This window comes from Lissotriton helveticus, chromosome 10, assembly GCF_964261635.1.
Source record: "Lissotriton helveticus chromosome 10, aLisHel1.1, whole genome shotgun sequence".
Taxonomy (NCBI): Eukaryota; Metazoa; Chordata; class Amphibia; order Caudata; family Salamandridae; genus Lissotriton; species Lissotriton helveticus.
The window spans coordinates 10,333,838-10,355,690 of NC_136071.1; the positions used below are offsets into that span (position 1 = coordinate 10,333,838).

At 54.6% G+C, this 21,853-nt stretch overlaps 1 protein-coding gene across 3 annotated transcripts in view; it reads left to right on the forward strand.

Moving 5' to 3' along the window:
* FGD1 (FYVE, RhoGEF and PH domain containing 1) overlaps positions 1–21,853 on the forward strand; it is a 243,330-nt gene that overhangs the window by 157,806 nt on the left and 63,671 nt on the right. For all 3 annotated transcript variants that reach the window (XM_078664553.1, XM_078664554.1, XM_078664555.1), the window contains exons 2-3: positions 12,065–12,253; positions 15,452–15,635. In XM_078664553.1, the coding sequence (XP_078520679.1) occupies positions 12,065–12,253; positions 15,452–15,635 (373 nt within the window). The remainder of the gene's footprint in view (positions 1–12,064; positions 12,254–15,451; positions 15,636–21,853) is intronic.

Here is a 21,853-nt window from a genome sequence, read left to right on the forward strand (position 1 = left end):
CTCTTTCATGTTCCGTGCTGCACGTTCTGTTCCATGTTCCATGCTGCAGGTCCTCTTACATGTTCCGTGCTGCAGGTTCTGTTCCGCGTTCTGTGCTGCAGGTTCTTTTACATGTTCCGTGCTGCAGGTTCTCTTACATGTTCCGTGGTGCAGGTCCTTTTACATGTTCCGTGCTGCAGGTTCTCTTACATGTTCTATGCTGCAGGTCCTCTTACATGTTCCGTGCTGCAGGTTTGCTTACATGTTCCGTGCTGCAGGTTCTCTTACATGTCCCATGTTGCAGGTTCTCTTTCATGTTCCGTGCTGCACGTTCTGTTCCATGTTCCATGCTACAGGTCCTCTTACATGTTCCGTGCTGCAGGTTCTCTTACACGTTCCGTGCTGCAGGTTCTCTTACATGTTCCATGCTGCAGGTTCTCTTACATGTTCCGTGCTGCAGGTTCTCTTACATGTTCTGTACTGCAGGTTATTTCTCACGGGTTTCATGCTGCAGGTTCTGTTCCGTGTTCCATGCTGCAGGTTCTGTTCCGTGTTCCATGCTGTAGGTTCTGTTCCGTGTTCCACGCTGCAGGTTCTGTTCCGTGGTGCAGGTCCTCTTACATGTTCCGTGCTGCAGGTTCTCTTACATGTTCTGTGCTGCAGGTCCTCTTACATGTTCCGTGCTGCAGGTTTGCTTACATGTTCCGTGCTGCAGGTTCTCTTACATGTTCCATGCTACAGGTTCTCTTTCATGTTCTGTGCTGCACGTTCTGTTCCATGTTCCATGCTGCAGGTCCTCTTACATGTTCCGTGCTGCAGGTTCTGTTCCATGTTCTGTGCTGCAGGTTCTCTTACATGTTCCGTGCTGCAGGTTCTCTTACATGTTCCGTGGTGCAGGTCCTCTTACATGTCCCGTGCTGCAGGTTCGCTTACATGTTCTGTGCTGCAGGTCCTCTTACATGTTCCGTGCTGCAGGTTTGCTTACATGTTCCGTGCTGCAGGTTCTCTTACATGTTCCGTGCTGCAGGTTCTCTTTCATGTTCTGTGCTGCACGTTCTGTTCCATGTTCCATGCTGCAGGTCCTCTTACATGTTCCGTGCTACAGGTTTGCCTACATGTTCCGTGCTGCAGGTTCTCTTACATGTTCCATGCTGCAGGTTCTCTTACATTTTCCGTGCTGGAGGTTCTCTTACATGTTCCGTGGTGCAGGTCCTCTTACATGTTCCATGCTACAGGTTCTCTTACATGTTCCATGTTCCATTCTGCAGGTTCTCTTACATGTTCCATGTTCCATGCTGCAGGTTCTCTTACATGTTCCATGCTACAGGTTCTCTTACATGTTCCATGTTCCATGCTGCAGGTTCTCTTACATGTTCCATGTTCCATGCTACAGGTTCTCTTACATGTTCCATGTTCCATGCTGCAGGTTCTCTTACATGTTCTCTGCTGCATGTTCTTTCTCATAGCCAGTGCATTGGCAGCTGCTCTCCAGATGGGGGTGCGCCCCGTGCGCGTGCACAGGGCGCGGCGCCCGGGGAGGGTGAGGCAGCGCCGGGACTTTGTGCCCCTGAGGCTGAATGCTGCACCCCGCGATGACGCACCGTGTGACCTGTGGCGTAGGAGGCCCTCCTGGAAACCTGTGCAGGGGCTGCCCCTCCCTGCATCAGTCACCGACTGACTGCCTCCTCCCACACCCCCACCCTACCCTGCCTCCTCTTACACCCCACCCTACCCTGCCTCCTCTTACACCCCCACCCCTCCCCTGCCTCCTCTTACACCCCCACCCCTGCTCTGCCTCCTCTTACATCCCTGCCCTACCCTGCCTCCTCTTACACCCCACCCTACCCTGCCTCCTCTTACACCCCCACCCCTCCCCTGCCTCCTCTTACACCCCCACCCCTGCTCTGCCTCCTCTTACATCCCTGCCCTACCCTGCCTCCTCTTACACCCCCACCCTACCCTGCCTCCTCTTACACCCCCACCCCTCCCCTGCCTCCTCTTACACCCCCACCCCTGCTCTGCCTCCTCTTACATCCCTGCCCTACCCTGCCTCCTCTTACACCCCCACCCTACCCTGCCTCCTCTTACACCCCCACCCCTCCCCTGCCTCCTCTTACACCCCCACCCCTGCTCTGCCTCCTCTTACATCCCTGCCCTACCCTGCCTCCTCTTACACCCCCACCCTACCCTGCCTCCTCTTACACCCCCACCCCTCCCCTGCCTCCTCTTACACCCCCACCCCTGCTCTGCCTCCTCTTACATCCCTGCCCTACCCTGCCTCCTCTTACACCCCCACCCTACCCTGCCTCCTCTTACACCCCCACCCCTCCCCTGCCTCCTCTTACACCCCCACCCCTGCTCTGCCTCCTCTTACATCCCTGCCCTACCCTGCCTCCTCTTACACCCCCACCCTACCCTGCCTCCTCTTACACCCCCACCCCTCCCCTGCCTCCTCTTACACCCCCACCCCTGCTCTGCCTCCTCTTACATCCCTGCCCTACCCTGCCTCCTCTTACACCCCCACCCTACCCTGCATCCTCTTACACCCCCACCCTACCCTGCCTCCTCTTACACCCCCACCCCTTCCCTGCCTCCTCTTACATCCCCACCCTACCCTGCATCCTCTTACACCCCCACCCCTACCCTACCTCCACTTACACCCCCACCCTACCCTGCATCCTCTTACACCCCCACCCTACCCTGCCTCCTCTTACACCCCCACCCCTTCCCTGCCTCCTCTTACACCCCCACCCTACCCTGCATCCTCTTACATCCCTGCCCTACCATGCCTCCTCTTACACCTCCCTACCCTGCATCCTCTTACACCCCCACCCCTACCCTGCCTCCTCGTACACGCCCACCCCTACCCTGCCTGAGTGATGTGGTGGTGTCCCAGAGTGATGTGGTGGTGTCCCAGAGGGATGTGGTGGTGTCCCAGAGTGATGTGGTGGTGTCCCCGAGTGATGTGGTGGTGTCCCCGAGTGATGTGGTGGTGTCCCTGAGTGATGTGGTGGTGCCCCCGAGTGATGTGGTGGTGCCCCTGAGTGATGTGGTGGTGCCCCTGAGTGATGTGGTGGTGTCCCCGAGTGATGTGGTGGTGTCCCCGAGTGATGTGGTGGTGTCCCCGAGTGATGTGGGGGTGTCTGTGAGTGATGTGGTGGTGTCCCCGAGTGGTGTGGTGGTGTCCCCGAGTGGTGTGGTGGTGTCCCTGAGTGGTGTGGTGGTGTCCCCGAGTGATGTGGGGGTGTCTGTGAGTGATGTGGTGGTGTCCCCGAGTGGTGTGGTGGTGTCCCCGAGTGGTGTGGTGGTGTCCCCGAGTGATGTGGTGGTGTCCCCGAGTGATGTGGGGGTGTCTGTGAGTGATGTGGTGGTGTCCCCGAGTGATGTGGTGGTGTCCCCGAGTGGTGTGGTGGTGTCCCCGAGTGATGTGGTGGTGTCCCTGAGTGGTGTGGTGGTGTCCCTGAGTGATGTGGTGGTGTCCCTGAGGGCTGTGGTGATGTCCCTGAGTGATGTGGTGTGTCCCCGAGTGATGTGTTGGTGTCCCCGAGTGATGTGGTGGTGTCTCCGAGTGATGTGGTGGTGCCCCAGAGTGATGTGGTGGTGTCCCCGAGTGGTGTGGTGGTGTCCCTGAGTGATGTGTTGGTGTCCCCGAGTGATGTGGTGGTGTCCCCGAGTGATGTGGTGGTGTTCCTGAGTGTTGTGGTGGTGCCCCTGAGTGATGTGGTGGTGTCCCTGAGTGGTGCGGTGGTGTCCCCGAGTGATGTGGTGGTGCCCCTGAGTGATGTGGTGGTGCCCCTGAGTGATGTGGGGGTGTCTGTGAGTGATGTGGTGGTGCCCCTGAGTGATGTGGGGGTGTCTGTAAGTGATGTGGTGGTGCCCCCGAGTGATGTGGTGGTGCCCCCGAGTGATGTGGTGGTGCCCCTGAGTGATGTGGTGGTGCCCCTGAGTGATGTGGTGGTGCCCCTGAGTGATGTGGTGGTGTCCCCGAGTGATGTGGTGGTGTCCCCGAGTGATGTGGTGGTGTCCCCGAGTAATGTGGTGGTGCCCCTGAGTGATGTGGTGCTGCCCCTGAGTGATGTGGGGGTGTCTGTGAGTGATGTGGTGGTGTCCCCGAGTGATGTGGTGGTGTCCCCGAGTGATGTGGTGGTGTCCCAGAGTGATGTGGTGGTGTCTTAGAGTGATATGGTGGTGTCCCAGAGTGGTGTGATGGTGCCCCTGAGTGATGTGGTGGTGTCCCTGAGTGATGTGGTGGTGTCTCTGAGTGATGTGGTGGTGTCCCCGAGTGATCTGGTGGTGTCCCTGATTAATGTATTGGTGTCCCCGAGTGATGTAGTGGTGTCCCCGAGTGGTGTGGTGGTGTCCCCGAGTGATGTGGTGGTGTCCCCGAGTGATATGGTGGTGGTGTCCCGAGTGATGTGGTGGTGTCCCCGAGTGATGTGGTGGTGTCCCCGAGTGATATGGTGGTGGTGTCCCCGAGTGGTGTGGTGGTGTCCCCGAGTGATGTAGTGGTGTTCCTGAGTGATGTGGTGGTGCCCCTGAGTGATGTGGTGGTGTCCCTGAGTGGTGTGGTGGTGTCCCCGAGTGGTGTGGTGGTGTCCCCGAGTGGTGTGGTGGTGTCCCCGAGTGATGTGGTGGTGTCCCCGAGTGATATGGTGGTGGTGTCCCGAGTGATGTGGTGGTGTCCCCGAGTGATGTGGTGGTGTCCCCGAGTGATATGGTGGTGGTGTCCCCGAGTGGTGTGGTGGTGTCCCCGAGTGATGTAGTGGTGTTCCTGAGTGATGTGGTGGTGCCCCTGAGTGATGTGGTGGTGTCCCTGAGTGGTGTGGTGGTGTCCCCGAGTGATGTGGGGGTGTCTGTGAGTGATGTGGTGGTGCCCCCGAGTTATGTGGTGGTGTCCCCGAGTGATGTGGTGGTGCCCCTGAGTGATGTGGGGGTGTCTGTGAGTGATGTGGTGGTGCCCCCGAGTGATGTGATGGTGTCCCCGAGTGATGTGGTGGTGTCCCTGAGTGATGTGTTGGTGTCCTCGAGTGATGTGGTGGTGTCCCCAAGTGATGTGGTGGTGTCCCTGAGTGATGTGGTGGTGTCCCCGAGTGATGTGGTGGTGTCCCTGAGTGATGTGGTGGTGTCCCTGAGTGGTGTGGTGGTGTCCCTGAGTGGTGTGGTGGTCTCCTCGAGTGATGTGGTGGTGTTCCTGAGTGATGTGGTGGTGCCCCTGAGTGATGTGGTAGTGTCCCTGAGTGGTGTGGTGGTGTCCCCGAGTGATGTGGTGGTGCCCCTGAGTGATGTGGGGGTGTCTGTGAGTGATGTGGTGGTGCCCCCGAGTGATGTGGTGGTGTCCCCGAGTGATGTGGTAGTGCCCCTGAGTGATGTGGCGGTGTCTGTGAGTGATGTGGTGGTGCCCCCGAGTGATGTGGTGGTGCCCCCGAGTGATATGGAGGTATCCCCGAGTGATGTGGTGGTGCCCCCGAGTGATGTGGTGGTGTCCCTGAGTGATGTGGTTGTGACCCTGAGTGATGTGGTTCTGACCCTGAGTGATGTGGTGGTACCCCTGAGTGATGTGCTGGTGTCCCAGAGTGATGTGGTGGTGTCCCTGAGTGGTGTGGTAATGTCCCTGAGTGATGTGGGGGTGTCTGTGAGTGATGTGGTGGTGCCCCCGAGTGATGTGGTGGTGCCCCCGAGTGATGTGGTGGTGTCCCCAAGTGATGTGGTGGTGTCCCCGAGTGATGTGGTGGTGTCCCCGAATGATGTGGTTGTGCCCCTGAGTGATGTGGGGGTGTCTGTGAGTGATGTGGTGATGCCCCCGAGTGATGTGGTGGTGTCCCCGAGTGATGTGGTGGTGTCCCCGAGTGATGTGGTGGTGTCCCTGAGTGGTGTGGTGGTGTCCCTGAGTGATGTGGTGGTGTCCCCGAGGGATGTGGTGGTGTCCCTGAGTGGTGTGGTGGTGTCCCTGAGTGGTGTGGTGGTGTCCCTGAGTGATGCCACTGAGTGATGTGGTGATGTCCCAGAGTGATGTGGTGGTGTTCCTGAGTGATGTGGTGGTGTCCCCGAGTGATGTGGTGGTGTCCCTGAGTGATGTGGTGATGTCCCAGAGTGATGTGGTGGTGTCCCAGAGTGATGTGGTGGTGGTGTCCTAGAGTGATGTGGTGGTGTCCCTGAGTGATGTGGTGGTGGTGTGAGGTGTGCAGCAGTGTGAGGCGTGCAGCAGTGTGAGGTGTGCAGCAGTGTGAGGTGTGCAGCAGTGTGAGGTGTGCAGCAGTGTGTGGCGTGCAGCAGTGTGAGTAATGTAGCAGTGTGAGTAATGCAGCAGTGTGAGTAATGCAACAGTGAGCAGCGTGCAGCTGTGTGAGGCATGCAGCAGTGTGAGTAATGCAGCAGTGTGTGACGTGCAGCAGTGTGTGGCGTGCAGCAGTGTGTGGCGTGCAGCAGTGTGTGGCGTGCAGCAGTGTGTGGCGTGCAGCAGTGTGTGGCGTGCAGCAGTGTGAGGCATGCAGCAGTGTGTGGAGTGAAGAATAATGCGGGCTAACGAATGCGGGGAAGCTAGACTAAAACAAAACCCAAAACACCGCCTCACGCCAAAAGCAAATCTGTTACTGCGGGGGGGTGGGCGGGAGGGAACTGTAGAGTAAATAAAGGTGACTTCGTACATTATGGGAATGCTTGCATGTTGATTAAAGCCCAGGCCATGGTTGAAGAAGCAGCACAGACGTGCTACGTTCATAGGAGGAGTGGTTCTGCCTTTTGTTGCCGACACCGTGCAGTGGCCACAGTTAATGTGTGGTGCAAAAAGTGGCAGCAAGTCGTGGAGCATCAGAGCAGAGTCAGCTCTCGCAAATAGAAATTCCTCTGTTGTCTCTGTGTTTATTTCGGTTGTAATGCAAGGAAAACCAAGTTTAAGAATGAAGGACTAGCGCATTGTCGCATGTACCTATGTGGGCACTAATCAGGAAATACGATAAATAAGTGGTCAGGTGTGAAAGATTAAGCGGGGCGGCCGTGAAGAGGCACTGCGCTGATTAAGGGAAAGGAAACGCGAACACTTGCATGCAGAGCTTATAATGGGAGAAGTTTGTATGCCACAAGTAATCATGGTGATCCATGGGGGTGAACAAACAACAACAAGCTCTCGGCATTGCTGTGGCAGGGAGCGGGGGAGTGGAGCGGAGCGGGAGCGCATTCCTTGGAACTCTGATGCGGGGGCGGGGGAGCGGCAGCCTTTGAAGTGTGGTGGGGGTAGCGGCAGCCTTTGAAGTGTGATGCGAGGCACAGACAAATGTGGTGTGATGTGGTTGGTTTGTGCAAGCGCATAGCTCACATGAACTGTGCGTGATCCGCAAGTTTGGTAGAGTTTTTGAAGTGCTTACTATAATTCTCGCCTATCCATCCCTGCGGGATAGAATAGTTGAGACCTAAAAAATAAACAACGATATGTCAGAAAACAGAGCCTGACATTTGACCTCTGGCTTTGAAGCCCAGCAAATGTGACAAAATAAAGAGAAAAGATAAAGACATCTTTATTTATTGTTTGGTCTTTCAAGACTCACCAAAAACCAGCCCAAGAACCACAGCTTAGAAAACACTGCCACACACCACTGCACCTAGTTAAGCTGCAAACATTGCAGCCTTCAGACTTCCCAGCTGTCAGTCCTACAGACACCCCGCAGCCAGCCCTACAGACTCACCCGCTGCCAGCCCTACAGACACCACGCTGTCAGTCCTACAGACACCCCGCAGCCAGCCCTACAGACACCCCGCTGCCAACCCTCCAGACTCCCCCGCTGCCAGCCCTACAGACTCCCCCGCTGCCAGCCATACAGACTCCCCCGCTGCCAGCCCTACAGACTCCCCTGCTCGCTGCCAGCCCTACAGACACTCCGCTGCCAGCTCTACAGACTCCCCCGCTGCCAGCCCTACAGACTCCCCCGCTGCCAGCCCTCCAGACTCCCCCGCTGCCAGCCCTACAGACTCCCCCGCTGCCAGCCCTCCAGACTCCCCCGCTGCCAGCCCTACAGACTGCCCTGCTGCCAACCCTCCAGACTCCCCCGCTGCCAGCCCTACAGACTCCCCTGCTGCCAACCCTCCAGACTCCCCGCAGCCAGCCCTCCAGACTCCCCCGCTGCCAGCCCTACAGACTCCCCCGCTGCCAGCCCTCCAGACTCCCCCACCCGCTGCCAGCCCTACAGACTGCCCCGCTGCCAGCCCTACAGACTCCCCCACCCGCTGCCAGCCCTACAGACTGCCCCGCTGCCAGCCCTACAGACTCCCCGCTGCCAGCCCTACAGACTCCCCCGCTGCCAGCCCTACAGACTCCCCCGCTCCCAGCCCTACAGACTGCCCCGCTGCCAGCCCTACAGACTCCCCCGCTGCCAGCCCTACAGACTCCCTCGCCCGCTGCCAGCCCTACAGACTCCCCCGCCCGCTGCCAGCCCTACAGACTCCCTCACTGCCAGCCCTACAGACTCCCCCGCTGCCAGCCCTACACACTCCCTCGCCCGCTGCCAGCCCTACAGACTCCCCCGCTGCCAGCCCTACAGACTCCCTCGCTGCCAGCCCTACAGACTCCCCCGCTGTCAGCCCTCCAGGCTCCCCCACCCGCAGCCACCCCACAGACTCCCCGCTGCCAACCCTCCAGACTCCCCCGCTGCCAGCCCTACAGACTCCCCTGCTGCCAACCCTCCAGACTCCCCCGCTGCCAGCCCTACAGACTCCCCCGCTGCCAGCCCTACAGACTCCCCCGCTGCCAACCCTCCAGACTCCCCCGCTGCCAACCCTCCAGACTCCTCCGCTGCCAGCCCTACAGACTCCCCCGCTGCCAGCCCTACAGACTCCCCCGCTGCCAGCCCTACACACTCCCTCGCCCGCTGCCAGCCCTACAGACTTCCCAGCTGTCAGCCCTACAGACTCCCCCACCCGCTGCCAACCCTACAGACTCCCCGCTGCCAGCCCTACAGACTCCCCCACCCGCTGCCAGCCCTACAGACTCCCCCGCTGCCAGCCCTACAGACTCCCCGCTGCCAGCCCTACAGACTCCCCCACCCGCTGCCAGCCCTACAGACTCCCCGCTGCCAGCCCTACAGACTCCCCCGCTGCCAGCCCTACACACTCCCTCGCCCGCTGCCAGCCCTACAGACTCCCCCGCTGTCAGCCCTACAGACTCCCCCGCTGCCAGCCCTACAGACTCCCCCGCTGACAGCCCTACAAACTCCCCCGCTGCCAGCCCTACAGACTCCCCCGCTGACAGCCCTACAGACTCCCCCGCTGACAGCCCTACAGACTCCCCCGCTGACAGCCCTACAGACTCCCCCGCTGCCAGCCCTACAGACACCCCGCTGCCAGCCCTACAGACTCCCCATCTGCTAACCCTACCGACTCCCCCACAGACACCCCCACAGACTCCTCCGTTTCCAGCCCTACAGATTCCCCTGCAGCCAGCCCTACAGACTCCCCCGCTGCCAGCCCTAAAGACTCCCCCACAGCCAGCCCTAAAGACTCCCCCACAGCCAGCCCTATAGACTCCAGCGCAGCCAGCCCTATAGACTCCCCATCTGCTAACCCTACCGACTCCCCCACAGACTCCTCCGTTTCCAGCCCTACAGACTCCTCTGCTGCCAGCCCAACAGACGCTCCCACTGCTAGCCTACAGCTTCCCCCTCTGCCAGCCCTCCAGTCTCCCCCACTGCCAGCCCCACCAAGAGCCTGGTGCTGGTTTTGACACCTTTTGAGTCAGACCTGATTACCTGGATTGTGGCTCTCCTCAAGGTTTAGTCTGTTCCCTTTATTTTAGGTCTTGTCTGCTACACTGTGCATGTGCGGTGTGTTGTGAGACGTGTTGTTAGATTACAGTGGGCTTAAAGCCCGCCCATTGCTTACCATTGGTTGGCTTTATTGCCACTCTCAGGCTCAGAGCCCGCCCATTGCTTACCATTGGTTGGCTTTATTACCACTCTCAGGCTTAGAGCCCGCCCATTGCTTACCATTGGCTGGCTTTATTGTCACTCTCATTTGCTTGCTTCTTATGCATTCACTTTCATGGGCTTTACTTTCTCTTTATGTGTTTGTCCCTCCCCTGGAGCATGGACACATTACTTGTGCACTTTAACTGCTCGCTTTTCCCGAGCTATTTTTCTTTTTTAAGCACTGCACGGGAGTGCACATCCGCTCCTACTCTCTGTCGTGTACTCCCCACTTTGTCGGACTCTTAATGGTCTTTTACTCTTACTGCTCGTAGCAAGACACTGACTCAACACCCACCCAACCCACTCCACTTCCCCTGGGATCACAGCTTACTGGACTTTGGACGCAGCTTTGACTCGTCTACCGGTTTGTGTCCCCGTCACCTTTCCCTCTTCCCATGCTGTGTCTCTCACCCTCCCCTCCCCTCTTCCCATGCTGTCTCTCACCCTCCCCTCCTCTTTCCCTCCCTCACTCTCTGTCTCCTTCCCCTGCTCCTACCCCCACCCCTGAATCTCTCCCCTTGCCTGCTTCTTCCCTTACGTGTATGTCCTTATTGTCTATCTCGACCTTACATGTAGCTATGTGGCCATGCTCTAACAACTGTGTAACCTTTATAACGATGTAACCTGTAACTATGGTCTGATACTCCTGTAAAGCGCTCTGATACCTCCGGGTCTAGCCAGCGCTATATAAAACCTTTTTAAATAAATAAATAAATAAATAAAACAATAGGGGCTAGATGAAGGTCACCAAATACCGGTCGGTAACGGCCGATTTCGGCCATTACCGACCGGTATTTGGTGATTGAGATGTAGGGGGCCTATATTTTACAGATTCTGTAAATTTACCGATTCTGTAAAATACCGATTCGGTAAATCTATATGTAGGTGGCACTGGAAAGAGTGCCACAGGCCCCTAAGAATTCGTTATTTACCATGTAATACTATTCCATGGTAAATAACGAATTCCTGTGTGCATGCACATCTGTGTACACCTGTGCCATGTGGCACACATACATGCCCTGAGGGCATGTATGTGTGTCACATGGCACAGGGCATGTATGTGTGTCACATGGCACACAAGCCAGAATCAGGGGTGCAACAGGGTGTCAAAGTGACACCTTGTCACCCTTGAAAATTCTGTAATTTTACCGAATCAGTATCAGTATTTACCGATTCGGTAATTGCCATAGGTTCCTATGGGCCTCAAGGCCCATAGGAATCAATGGCAATTACCGAATTGTTAAATATCGATTCGGTAATTACCGAATGTTCCCGATTCGGTAATTTATTCGGTAAAAATACCTACATCCCGATTGCCAGTTCTTAAATACCGAATCGGCATGATTCGGTATTTAAGAATTGGTAATCTGGGATTACCTACATCTGGCCCAAAGTCTTCTACAGAAGAGGGGCAGTTCTTGTCCAGGAAGGGGTCAGTCTTAACTCCTCAATCAGATGCACTTGTAAGTTTTATATTTTTTGTTTAAATGTGTGCTTTTGATTACTTATCTCAGAGAAACAGCAGCGGCTCTTTTCATTTCACGAACAGCAACACGTCTCGAAAAGTGATCTTGTTCCAGGCGTTGTTGCTCGAGCAGCACTATTGACTCTACCAAAAGGGATGTATTAACACCTTCCCTGCGGGGGTAATTCCCCCACGGTGCCGGGGGCGGGGGGTGAGTGCGGTGCCGCGTTGCTCGTGACGAGACCAGCTCGTCATGAGTCACGGTGGAGCTGTGCTCATGACGAGCTGGTCCCGTCATGACCCCGCCCACTGATTAATCCGCCCGCACAGGCAGGGAATTAACCGCGCGTGGCTGGAGCTGAGCCGTTATGACGAGACCAGCTCGTCATGCGCACGGCTCTACCGTGACTCATGACGAGCTGGTCTCGTCACGAGCACCGAAGGGGTTAACAGCATTATGGGCCCCTGGGCAAAACTGTGCACTGGGCCCGCCTGCACAGCCACTCACAGGAATAAAAATGTTTAACGGAAAATGAGTGTTAAATTCTGGTCTGCACGGGGCCCCTGTGCTTGTGGGGCCCCGAGCAACTGCCCAGCATGCCCATGCGTTAAGATGTCACTGCCTACCAACCCTCTTTACATGTCTTTACCTTTTTTCCTCTTCCAGGCCCCGCCCAGGGACCCCCTGTGCTGGTGAAAAGCTTCTCTCTGGAGCCGGGTCCTGGACAGGAGCCTCGAGAGACCCCTCAGAGACTGTGCTCGGACCCCGGACCTTGCAGGAGCAATGGCACCCCCAAGGAGCCCCCCGCGCCCAAACCTGTAGCTTCGAAGCGCCCACCTGGCCCGAAACCTCAAGGTAAGGCGCTGGGCTGCAGTGCACAGACCATGGCGTGGGCGGCTTGTGTTCTACAAACAGGTGGGACACACGGACGCTGAACCTTGGTGAAGAATTAGCAGGAGACACTCACGAGTAGCCGGGGCGGCTCCTCCACCAGGGCGGAGGAGCGTCGCCCCACTGCTTACTAGCAGTGCAAAAAAGCCAAAACATAAAATGAGAATAACTAGAATTTATTACCATTTTATGTTTCCTTTGCGCATTGCGGGCGGGTGGGTCGGCGGAGCTGCTCTGCTTTTTGAGCAGGGGAGGAGTGGTTCGGCCACTCCTGAGTGCGCAAAGATTGTTTTGTCGGCCCTCTCAGGGCACCCTAACCAGTCATGCGCACTCTGCCCTTCTCCATGCAGGCTGCACACCGGCCTCCATGGAGAACATGGCCACCCCTTTAGCCCCTGGCGGGGCGGCGGCCCGACCAATCACAATGCTGCTTTCAGCGTTGTGATTGGCTTAAGGGAGGGAGCCTGGCTGCCTGCTTCCTGTTCCTGTTAGAGGCAGGAGAGCAGGAGCTGAGAAGACGCAGGACCCTGGGGAAAGGAAGATAAGTTTAATATATATATATATTTTTTTTAATTTCCCTGCGATACCCCAGCGACAACCCCTGCGAATCCCCACGTGATTCCTCGTGCGCGCCCCCCAACAGCGAGCAATGCCAGCCGCTACTGAAACCGACTTACTCCTGGAAATTCAAGTGTAACAATGTTGTATACGCTGTCCCATTCAGCAGGAAGTCAGTGGGGTACAGGCGTGAGAAGTGATGGCCTATTGCAGTCTCCTTGCTTATACCACTGTCCCTAGAGGTACGGTTGACATCCGGGCAAGGACAGTCCTCCAGGGCACGTGTAACTCCAGGGCAGTGAGACACCTCCTGTGACAAGAGTTACCCAGGAGTGAGGCACCGCTGCGAGCTCACCCAGCTGCCAAGGGCCCTCTCTTTAGGCTTTGACATTCAGGGGGCAGCAAGGTCACGCAGTGAAGGCTCCAGTGCTTAGTTTGAGCCGGTGTCTTCCGGTGCTCGGCACTTCATTGTCAACACCGGCACTCGTGACAGTCTGCCAAGAGATAGATAAAGAGCGAGAGAGGCAAATCAGCCCTCCTTCCATGCCCTAGAGATAGAAAGGCAGACAGAGTAGAAATGGAGGGAAAAAGAGAGCCGGAGAAAGAGAAAAGATACATTGAAAGAAAATATGAAAAAAGAGGGGAGCGAGAGAGCGAAGAAATATGAAAATGAGAAACCGAAGGAGAGAAAATAAAACTGAACTAGATGGGAAGAAGAATTAATAAAAAAAAAGAAATCAGAAACAATGCGACGGGGACATAATAATTGAAGAGCTAGAAAAGATGCAAAAAGAAACCGAAAGGAAAGGTGAAAAACGAACAGGTCAGAGAGACAGAGAGACAGGAAGACAAATGTGAAAAGGAAGACGCAGGGAAAAAGAACATGTGGGCCTCATAGGAGATGAAAAGGTGAAAATAGGCCTTGAGAGGCAGAAAGTACAAGCATTTGAAATGCAATAGGTCTCGCTTTTACGCGGATTTAAGCTATTGGCATTGTAAATGACAATGCCTTTTATTTATGTTTTAAAAATGAAAACAAAAATTAAAGGCATTGTTATTTGCAATGTCAATAGCTCAAACTCGCGGGAATGTGAGACCTATTGCATTGCAAATGCTTGTTAGATTAGTGAGCAGAAACGCTCCCTTTCGGCCTGCGTGGCAAATTAATTAAATAAACAAGCGCGGCCGTTAAAGTGAAAACGGACTGCGCTGCAAATAATTAAAAAAATAGTGCTTACCAACTTATGAAGGAGACCATGTAACACCACAAGTAAAATATGCAGTCCTCGTGGGAGGTAACAAATGGCGACAGGGCGGTAACAAGGAGGGACTAACAAGCCTCATTATCAATCGAAAGCCATCATTTACCAAGGACAAGGACACCAGCAAATCAAAAATATGGGCGGAGACAAGGCGAGGCGTCCACAGCATACCCCCCTACTGCATGCCTCGCAGAGCGAGCAGCGCATGCGCGCTGCGCCGCTAGGCTCGACCTCAAAAAGGTCCCCAGAGAGAGACAAAATGAAAATGAGACCAGACAAGAGAAAGTAAGAGAGCGCACAGGTGAGAGAGATATTGTGAGACAAAGGGACACAAACTGAATCAAGGAGAGTAAAGGTGAAAAAGAAACCAAAAGTGTGTAAAGGTGTGAAAGAGTACCCCATTGAGAGAAGGGGGGTGTGGAAAGTGAGAAGCGAGGGTTCCTGAGTGAGGTGCCCAGGGGAGGTGAGCTGTGATGGGAGCAGTGCGTGCCAGGCTCGGGTGCCCACCGCGCCCAGAGCCTGCCACGGCTACAGGTGAGTCCTGCACCGACCAAAGGGGATTTCTTTTCCAGCTGTGTTTTATTGGTTTTCAAAGAACAAGCCACAGGTTGCGAGCCCTAGTTTAACATAAACTATATGAATGCAACCCTTTCTTCCCCTTCTATCCCTCCGCTATCCTTCTCACTCCAAATAACTGACTAATATCCACCACTCAAATTACTTTCATATTTCACCATACTAATTCACCACTAATCCTTTATGGGTTTCCGGAGTAGCGTGCTTCAACACCCCATCAGGGGTAACAAGCGCTTTATAAATACAGACCTTTGTCCTCCTCTATCCTTCTGCTATCATTTCAAATGCAAATAACTGACGAACCTATCCACCACTTAAAATGTACTTGCATGTTTCACTATACTAATTCAACACTAATCCTCTGTGGGTCCCGGAGAAGCGTGCTACTCACCGAAAAAGCGCTTCGACGCCTCGTCAGGGGTAGTAAGCGCTATATAAATGCAATTACAATGCAATAAACTATCCCCAGACATGAAGGGGAGCAGACGTGTGCAGGTGCGGGTCCCATCATACATGTCAGGGTATGCCGTGCTGTGGTATATGTACATTATAGCATGACCCGAGCCCACGAGCCCCCTTCATTCCACGCATCCTTGATTGCACCCCCCCCCCACCGTCAAGGGCAGGATCCTCCCCGTGTGCCCTATTGGTCCATCAATGAGTGCCAGGGATGGCACTCTGTCCTTGGCACTCTGTCCTTGTCCTGTCTCTGGCTCTATCCTTTCTAGTCTCTCTTCTAACCCCCCTTTCTCTCTTCCCACCCTAGTACCCCCCAAGCCCGCACACCTGCAGAGCGTGAGGAAGCCCCGGCCGCCTGACATCATCCCGCCGCCCCCCTCTAGGCCGCTGCCCGCGGACCCGCGGACCCCCCGGAGCCCCCTGCCTCGGACGGACAGCCGGGATGAGCTGGGGCTGTCGGCCGTGTCCTCGCTCATCGAGAAGTTTGAGAGGTAAGACTGGGGGGGCAGGAGTGCTCCATGTAGTGATTAGAGGTATGAGTAGTGTCACTGGGTGGGTAGGTGAGGGGTCAGAGGTCTGAGTAGTGTCACTGGATGGGTAGGTGAGGGGTCAGAGGTCTGAGTAGTGTCACTGGGTGGGTAGGTGAGGGGTCAGAGGTCTGAGTAGTGTCACTGGGTGGGTAGGTGAGGGGTCCGAGGTCTGAGTAGTGTCACTGGGTGGGTAGGTGAGGGGTCAGAGGTCTGAGAAGTGCCGCAGGGGTGGAGAGGTGAAAGTTCAGAGGTCTGAGTAGTGTCGCAGACGTGAGCAGGGGAGGGATCAGTGGTCTGCAGTAGTGTTACAGAGGTGAGTAGGTGAGAAGTCAGTGGTGTGGGTAGTGTCACAGGGTGGGCAAGTGAGTGGGCAGAAGTATGAGTAGAGTCGCAGGGGTGGGCTATTGAGGATGTCCTGGTGGAGTATTGTTGAGGCATCAGAGGGTGTCCTGGTCGGGTATTGTTGAGGCATCAGAGGGTGTCCCGTCGAGTATTGTTGAGGAATCACAGGGTGTCCTGGTGGAGTATTGTTGCGGAATCACAGGGTGTCCTGGTGGAGTATTGTTGAGGCATCAGAGGGTGTCCTGGTGGAGTATTGTTGAGGCATCAGCGGGTGTCCTGGTGAAGTATTGTTGAGGCATCAGAGGGTGTCCTAGTGGAGTATTGTTGAGGCATCAGCGGGTGTCCTGGTCGAGTATTGTTGAGGCATCAGAGGGTGTCCTGGTCGAGTATTGTTGAGGAATCAGAGGGTGTCCTGGTAGAGTATTGTTGAGGCATCAGAGGGTGTCCTGGTGAAGTATTGTTGAGGCATCAGAGGGCGTCCTAGTGGAGTACTGTTGAGGCATCAGAGGGTATCCTGGTCCAATATTGTTGAGGAATCAGAGGGTGTCTTTGTTTAGTATTGTTGAGGCATCAGAGGGTGTCGTGGTGGAGTATTGTTGAGGTATCAGAGGATGTCCTGGTGGAGTATTGTTGCGGCATCAGCGGGTGTCCTGGTTGAGTATTGTTGAGGAATCAGCGGGTGTCCTGGTCGAGTATTGTTGAGGCATCAGAGGGTGTCCTGATGGAGTATTGTTGAGGCATCAGCTGGTGTCCTGCTCAAGTATTGTTGAGGAATCAGAGGGTGTCCTGGACGAGCATTGTTGAGGAATCAGAGGGTGTCCTGGTTGAGTATTGTTGAGGCATCAGAGGGTGTCCTGGTGGAGTATTGTTGAGGCATCAGAGGGTGTCCTGGTGGAGTATTGTTGAGGCATCAGTGGGTGTCCTGGTCGTGTATTGTTGAGGAATCAGAGGGTGTCCTGGTGGAGTATTGTTGGGGCATCAGAAGGTGTCCTGGTGGAGTATTGTTGCGGCATCAGAGGGTGTCCTGGTGAAGTATTGTTGAGGCATCAGTGGGAGTCCTGGTCGAGAATTGTTGAGGAATCAGAGGGTGTCCTGGTGGAGTATTGTTGAGGCATCAGAGGGTGTCATGGTGGAGTATTGTTGAGGCATCAGAGGGTGTCCTGGTGGAGTATTGTTGAGGCATCAGTGGGTGTCCTGGTAGAGTATTGTTGAGGAATCAGAGGGTGTGCTGGTGGAATATTGTTTGGGTATCAGAGGGTGTCCTGGTGGAGTATTGTTGAGGCATCAGCGGGTGTCCTGGTCGAGTATTGTTGAGGCATAAGAGGGTGTCCTAGTGAAGTATTGTTGAGGCATCAGAGGGTGTCCTGGTGGAGTATTGTTGAGGCATCAGAGGGTGTCCTGGTCGAGTATTGTTGAGGCATCAGCGGGTGTCCTGGTGGAGTACTGTTGAGGCATCAGAGGGCGTCCTGGTGGAGTATTGTTGAGGCATCGGAGGGTGTCCCGGTCGAGTATTGTTGAGTAATCAGAGGGTGTGCTGGTGGAGTATTGTTGAGGCATCAGCGGGTGTCCTGGTCAAGTATTGTTGAGGCATCAGCGGGTGTCCTGGTCGAGTATTGTTGAGGCATCAGAGGGTGTCCTAGTGAAGTATTGTTGAGGCATCAGAGGATGTCCTGGTGGAGTATTGTTGCGGCATCAGCGGGTGTCCTGGTTGAGTATTGTTGAGGAATCAGCGGGTGTCCTGGTCGAGTATTGTTGAGGCATCAGAGGGTGTCCTGATGGAGTATTGTTGAGGCATCAGCTGGTGTCCTGCTCAAGTATTGTTGAGGAATCAGAGGGTGTCCTGGACGAGCATTGTTGAGGAATCAGAGGGTGTCCTGGTTGAGTATTGTTGAGGCATCAGAGGGTGTCCTGGTGGAGTATTGTTGAGGCATCAGAGGGTGTCCTGGTGGAGTATTGTTGAGGCATCAGTGGGTGTCCTGGTCGTGTATTGTTGAGGAATCAGAGGGTGTCCTGGTGGAGTATTGTTGGGGCATCAGAAGGTGTCCTGGTGGAGTATTGTTGCGGCATCAGAGGGTGTCCTGGTGAAGTATTGTTGAGGCATCAGTGGGAGTCCTGGTCGAGAATTGTTGAGGAATCAGAGGGTGTCCTGGTGGAGTATTGTTGAGGCATCAGAGGGTGTCATGGTGGAGTATTGTTGAGGCATCAGAGGGTGTCCTGGTGGAGTATTGTTGAGGCATCAGTGGGTGTCCTGGTAGAGTATTGTTGAGGAATCAGAGGGTGTGCTGGTGGAATATTGTTTGGGTATCAGAGGGTGTCCTGGTGGAGTATTGTTGAGGCATCAGCGGGTGTCCTGGTCGAGTATTGTTGAGGCATAAGAGGGTGTCCTAGTGAAGTATTGTTGAGGCATCAGAGGGTGTCCTGGTGGAGTATTGTTGAGGCATCAGAGGGTGTCCTGGTCGAGTATTGTTGAGGCATCAGCGGGTGTCCTGGTGGAGTACTGTTGAGGCATCAGAGGGCGTCCTGGTGGAGTATTGTTGAGGCATCGGAGGGTGTCCCGGTCGAGTATTGTTGAGTAATCAGAGGGTGTGCTGGTGGAGTATTGTTGAGGCATCAGCGGGTGTCCTGGTCAAGTATTGTTGAGGCATCAGCGGGTGTCCTGGTCGAGTATTGTTGAGGCATCAGAGGGTGTCCTAGTGAAGTATTGTTGAGGCATCAGAGGGTGTCCTGGTCGAGTATTGTTGAGGCATCAGCGGGTGTCCTAGTGGAGTATTGTTGAGGCATCAGAGGGCGCCCTGGTGGAGTATTGTTGAGGCATCAGAGGGTGTCCTGGTCGAATATTGTTGAGGAATCAGAGGGTGTCTTTGTTCAGTATTGTTGAGGCATCAGAGGGTGTCCTGGTGGATTATTTTTGAGGCATCAGAGGGTGTCCTGGTGGAGTATTGTTGGGGTATCAGGGGGTGTCCTGGTGGAGTATTGTTGAGGCATCAGCGGGTGTCCTGGTCGGGTATTGTTGAGGCATCAGAGGGTGTCCTAGTGATGTATTGTTGAGGTATCAGAGGGTGTCCTAGTGGAGTATTGTTGCGGCATCAGTGGGTGTCCTAGTGGAGTATTGTTGAGGCATCAGAGGGCGTCCTAGTGGAGTATTGTTGAGGCATCAGAGGGTGTCCTGGTCGAATATTGTTGAGGAATCAGAGGGTGTCTTTGTTTAGTATTGTTGAGGAATCAGAGGGTGTCCTGGACGAGCATTGTTGAGGAATCAGAGGGTGTCCTGGTTGAGTATTGTTGAGGCATCAGAGGGTGTCCTGGTGGAGTCTTGTTGAGGCATCAGAGGGTGTCCTGGTGGAGTATTGTTGAGGCATCAGTGGGTGTCCTGGTCGTGTAGTGTTGAGGAATCAGAGGGTGTTCTGGTGGAGTATTGTTGGGGCATCAGAAGGTGTCCTGGTGGAGTATTGTTGCGGCATCAGAGGGTGTCCTGGTGAAGTATTGTTGAGGCATCAGTGGGAGTCCTGGTCGAGAATTGTTGAGGAATCAGAGGGTGTGCTGGTGGAGTATTGTTGGGGTATCAGAGGGTGTCCTGGTGGAGTATTGTTGAGGCATCAGAGGGTGTCATGGTGGAGTATTGTTGAGGCATCAGAGGGTGTCCTGGTGGAGTATTGTTGAGGCATCAGTGGGTGTCCTGGTAGAGTATTGTTGAGGAATCAGAGGGTGTCATAGTGAAGTATTGTTGAGGCATCAGAGGGTGTGCTGGTGGAGTATTGTTTGGGTATCAGAGGGTGTCCTGGTGGAGTATTGTTGAGGCATCAGCGGGTGTCCTGGTCGAGTATTGTTGAGGCATCAGAGAGTGTCCTAGTGAAGTATTGTTGAGGCATCAGAGGGTGTCCTGGTGGAGTATTGTTGAGGCATCAGAGTGTGTCCTGGTCGAGTATTGTTGAGGCATCAGCGGGTGTCCTGGTGGAGTACTGTTGAGGCATCAGAGGGTGTCCTGGTGGAGTATTGTTGAGGCATCGGAGGGTGTCCCGGTCGAGTATTAGTGAGGAATCAGAGGGTGTGCTGGTGGAGTATTGTTGAAGCATCAGCGGGTGTCCTGGTCGAGTATTGTTGAGGCATCAGCGGGTGTCCTGGTCGAGTATTGTTGAGGCATCAGAGGGTGCCCTAGTGAAGTATTGTTGAGGCATCAGAGGGAGTCCTGGTCGAGTATTGTTGAGGCATCAGCGGGTGTCCTAGTGGAGTATTGTTGAGGCATCAGAGGGCGTCCTAGTGGAGTATTGTTAAGGCATCAGAGGGTGTCCTGGTCGAATATTGTTGAGGAATCAGAGGGTGTCTTTGTTTAGTATTGTTGAGGCATCAGAGGGTGTCCTAGTGGATTATTTTTGAGGCATCAGAGGGTGTCCTGGTAGAGTATTGTTGGGGTATCAGAGGGTGTCCTGGTGGAGTATTGTTGAGGCATCAGCGGGTGTCCTGGTCGGGTATTGTTGAGGCATCAGAGGGCGTCCTAGTGAAGTATTGTTGAGGCATCAGAGGGTGTCCTGGTCGAATATTGTTGAGGCATCAGAGGGCGTCCTAGTGGAGTATTGTTGAGGCATCAGAGGGTGTCCTGGTCGAATATTGTTGAGGAATCAGAGGGTGTCTTTGTTTAGTATTGTTGAGGAATCAGAGGGTGTCCTGGACGAGCATTGTTGAGGAATCAGAGGGTGTCCTGGTTGAGTATTGTTGAGGCATCAGAGGGTGTCCTGGTGGAGTCTTGTTGAGGCATCAGAGGGTGTCCTGGTGGAGTATTGTTGAGGCATCAGTGGGTGTCCTGGTCGTGTAGTGTTGAGGAATCAGAGGGTGTTCTGGTGGAGTATTGTTGGGGCATCAGAAGGTGTCCTGGTGGAGTATTGTTGCGGCATCAGAGGGTGTCCTGGTGAAGTATTGTTGAGGCATCAGTGGGAGTCCTGGTCGAGAATTGTTGAGGAATCAGAGGGTGTGCTGGTGGAGTATTGTTGGGGTATCAGAGGGTGTCCTGGTGGAGTATTGTTGAGGCATCAGAGGGTGTCATGGTGGAGTATTGTTGAGGCATCAGAGGGTGTCCTGGTGGAGTATTGTTGAGGCATCAGTGGGTGTCCTGGTAGAGTATTGTTGAGGAATCAGAGGGTGTCATAGTGAAGTATTGTTGAGGCATCAGAGGGTGTGCTGGTGGAGTATTGTTTGGGTATCAGAGGGTGTCCTGGTGGAGTATTGTTGAGGCATCAGCGGGTGTCCTGGTCGAGTATTGTTGAGGCATCAGAGAGTGTCCTAGTGAAGTATTGTTGAGGCATCAGAGGGTGTCCTGGTGGAGTATTGTTGAGGCATCAGAGTGTGTCCTGGTCGAGTATTGTTGAGGCATCAGCGGGTGTCCTGGTGGAGTACTGTTGAGGCATCAGAGGGTGTCCTGGTGGAGTATTGTTGAGGCATCGGAGGGTGTCCCGGTCGAGTATTAGTGAGGAATCAGAGGGTGTGCTGGTGGAGTATTGTTGAAGCATCAGCGGGTGTCCTGGTCGAGTATTGTTGAGGCATCAGCGGGTGTCCTGGTCGAGTATTGTTGAGGCATCAGAGGGTGCCCTAGTGAAGTATTGTTGAGGCATCAGAGGGAGTCCTGGTCGAGTATTGTTGAGGCATCAGCGGGTGTCCTAGTGGAGTATTGTTGAGGCATCAGAGGGCGTCCTAGTGGAGTATTGTTAAGGCATCAGAGGGTGTCCTGGTCGAATATTGTTGAGGAATCAGAGGGTGTCTTTGTTTAGTATTGTTGAGGCATCAGAGGGTGTCCTAGTGGATTATTTTTGAGGCATCAGAGGGTGTCCTGGTAGAGTATTGTTGGG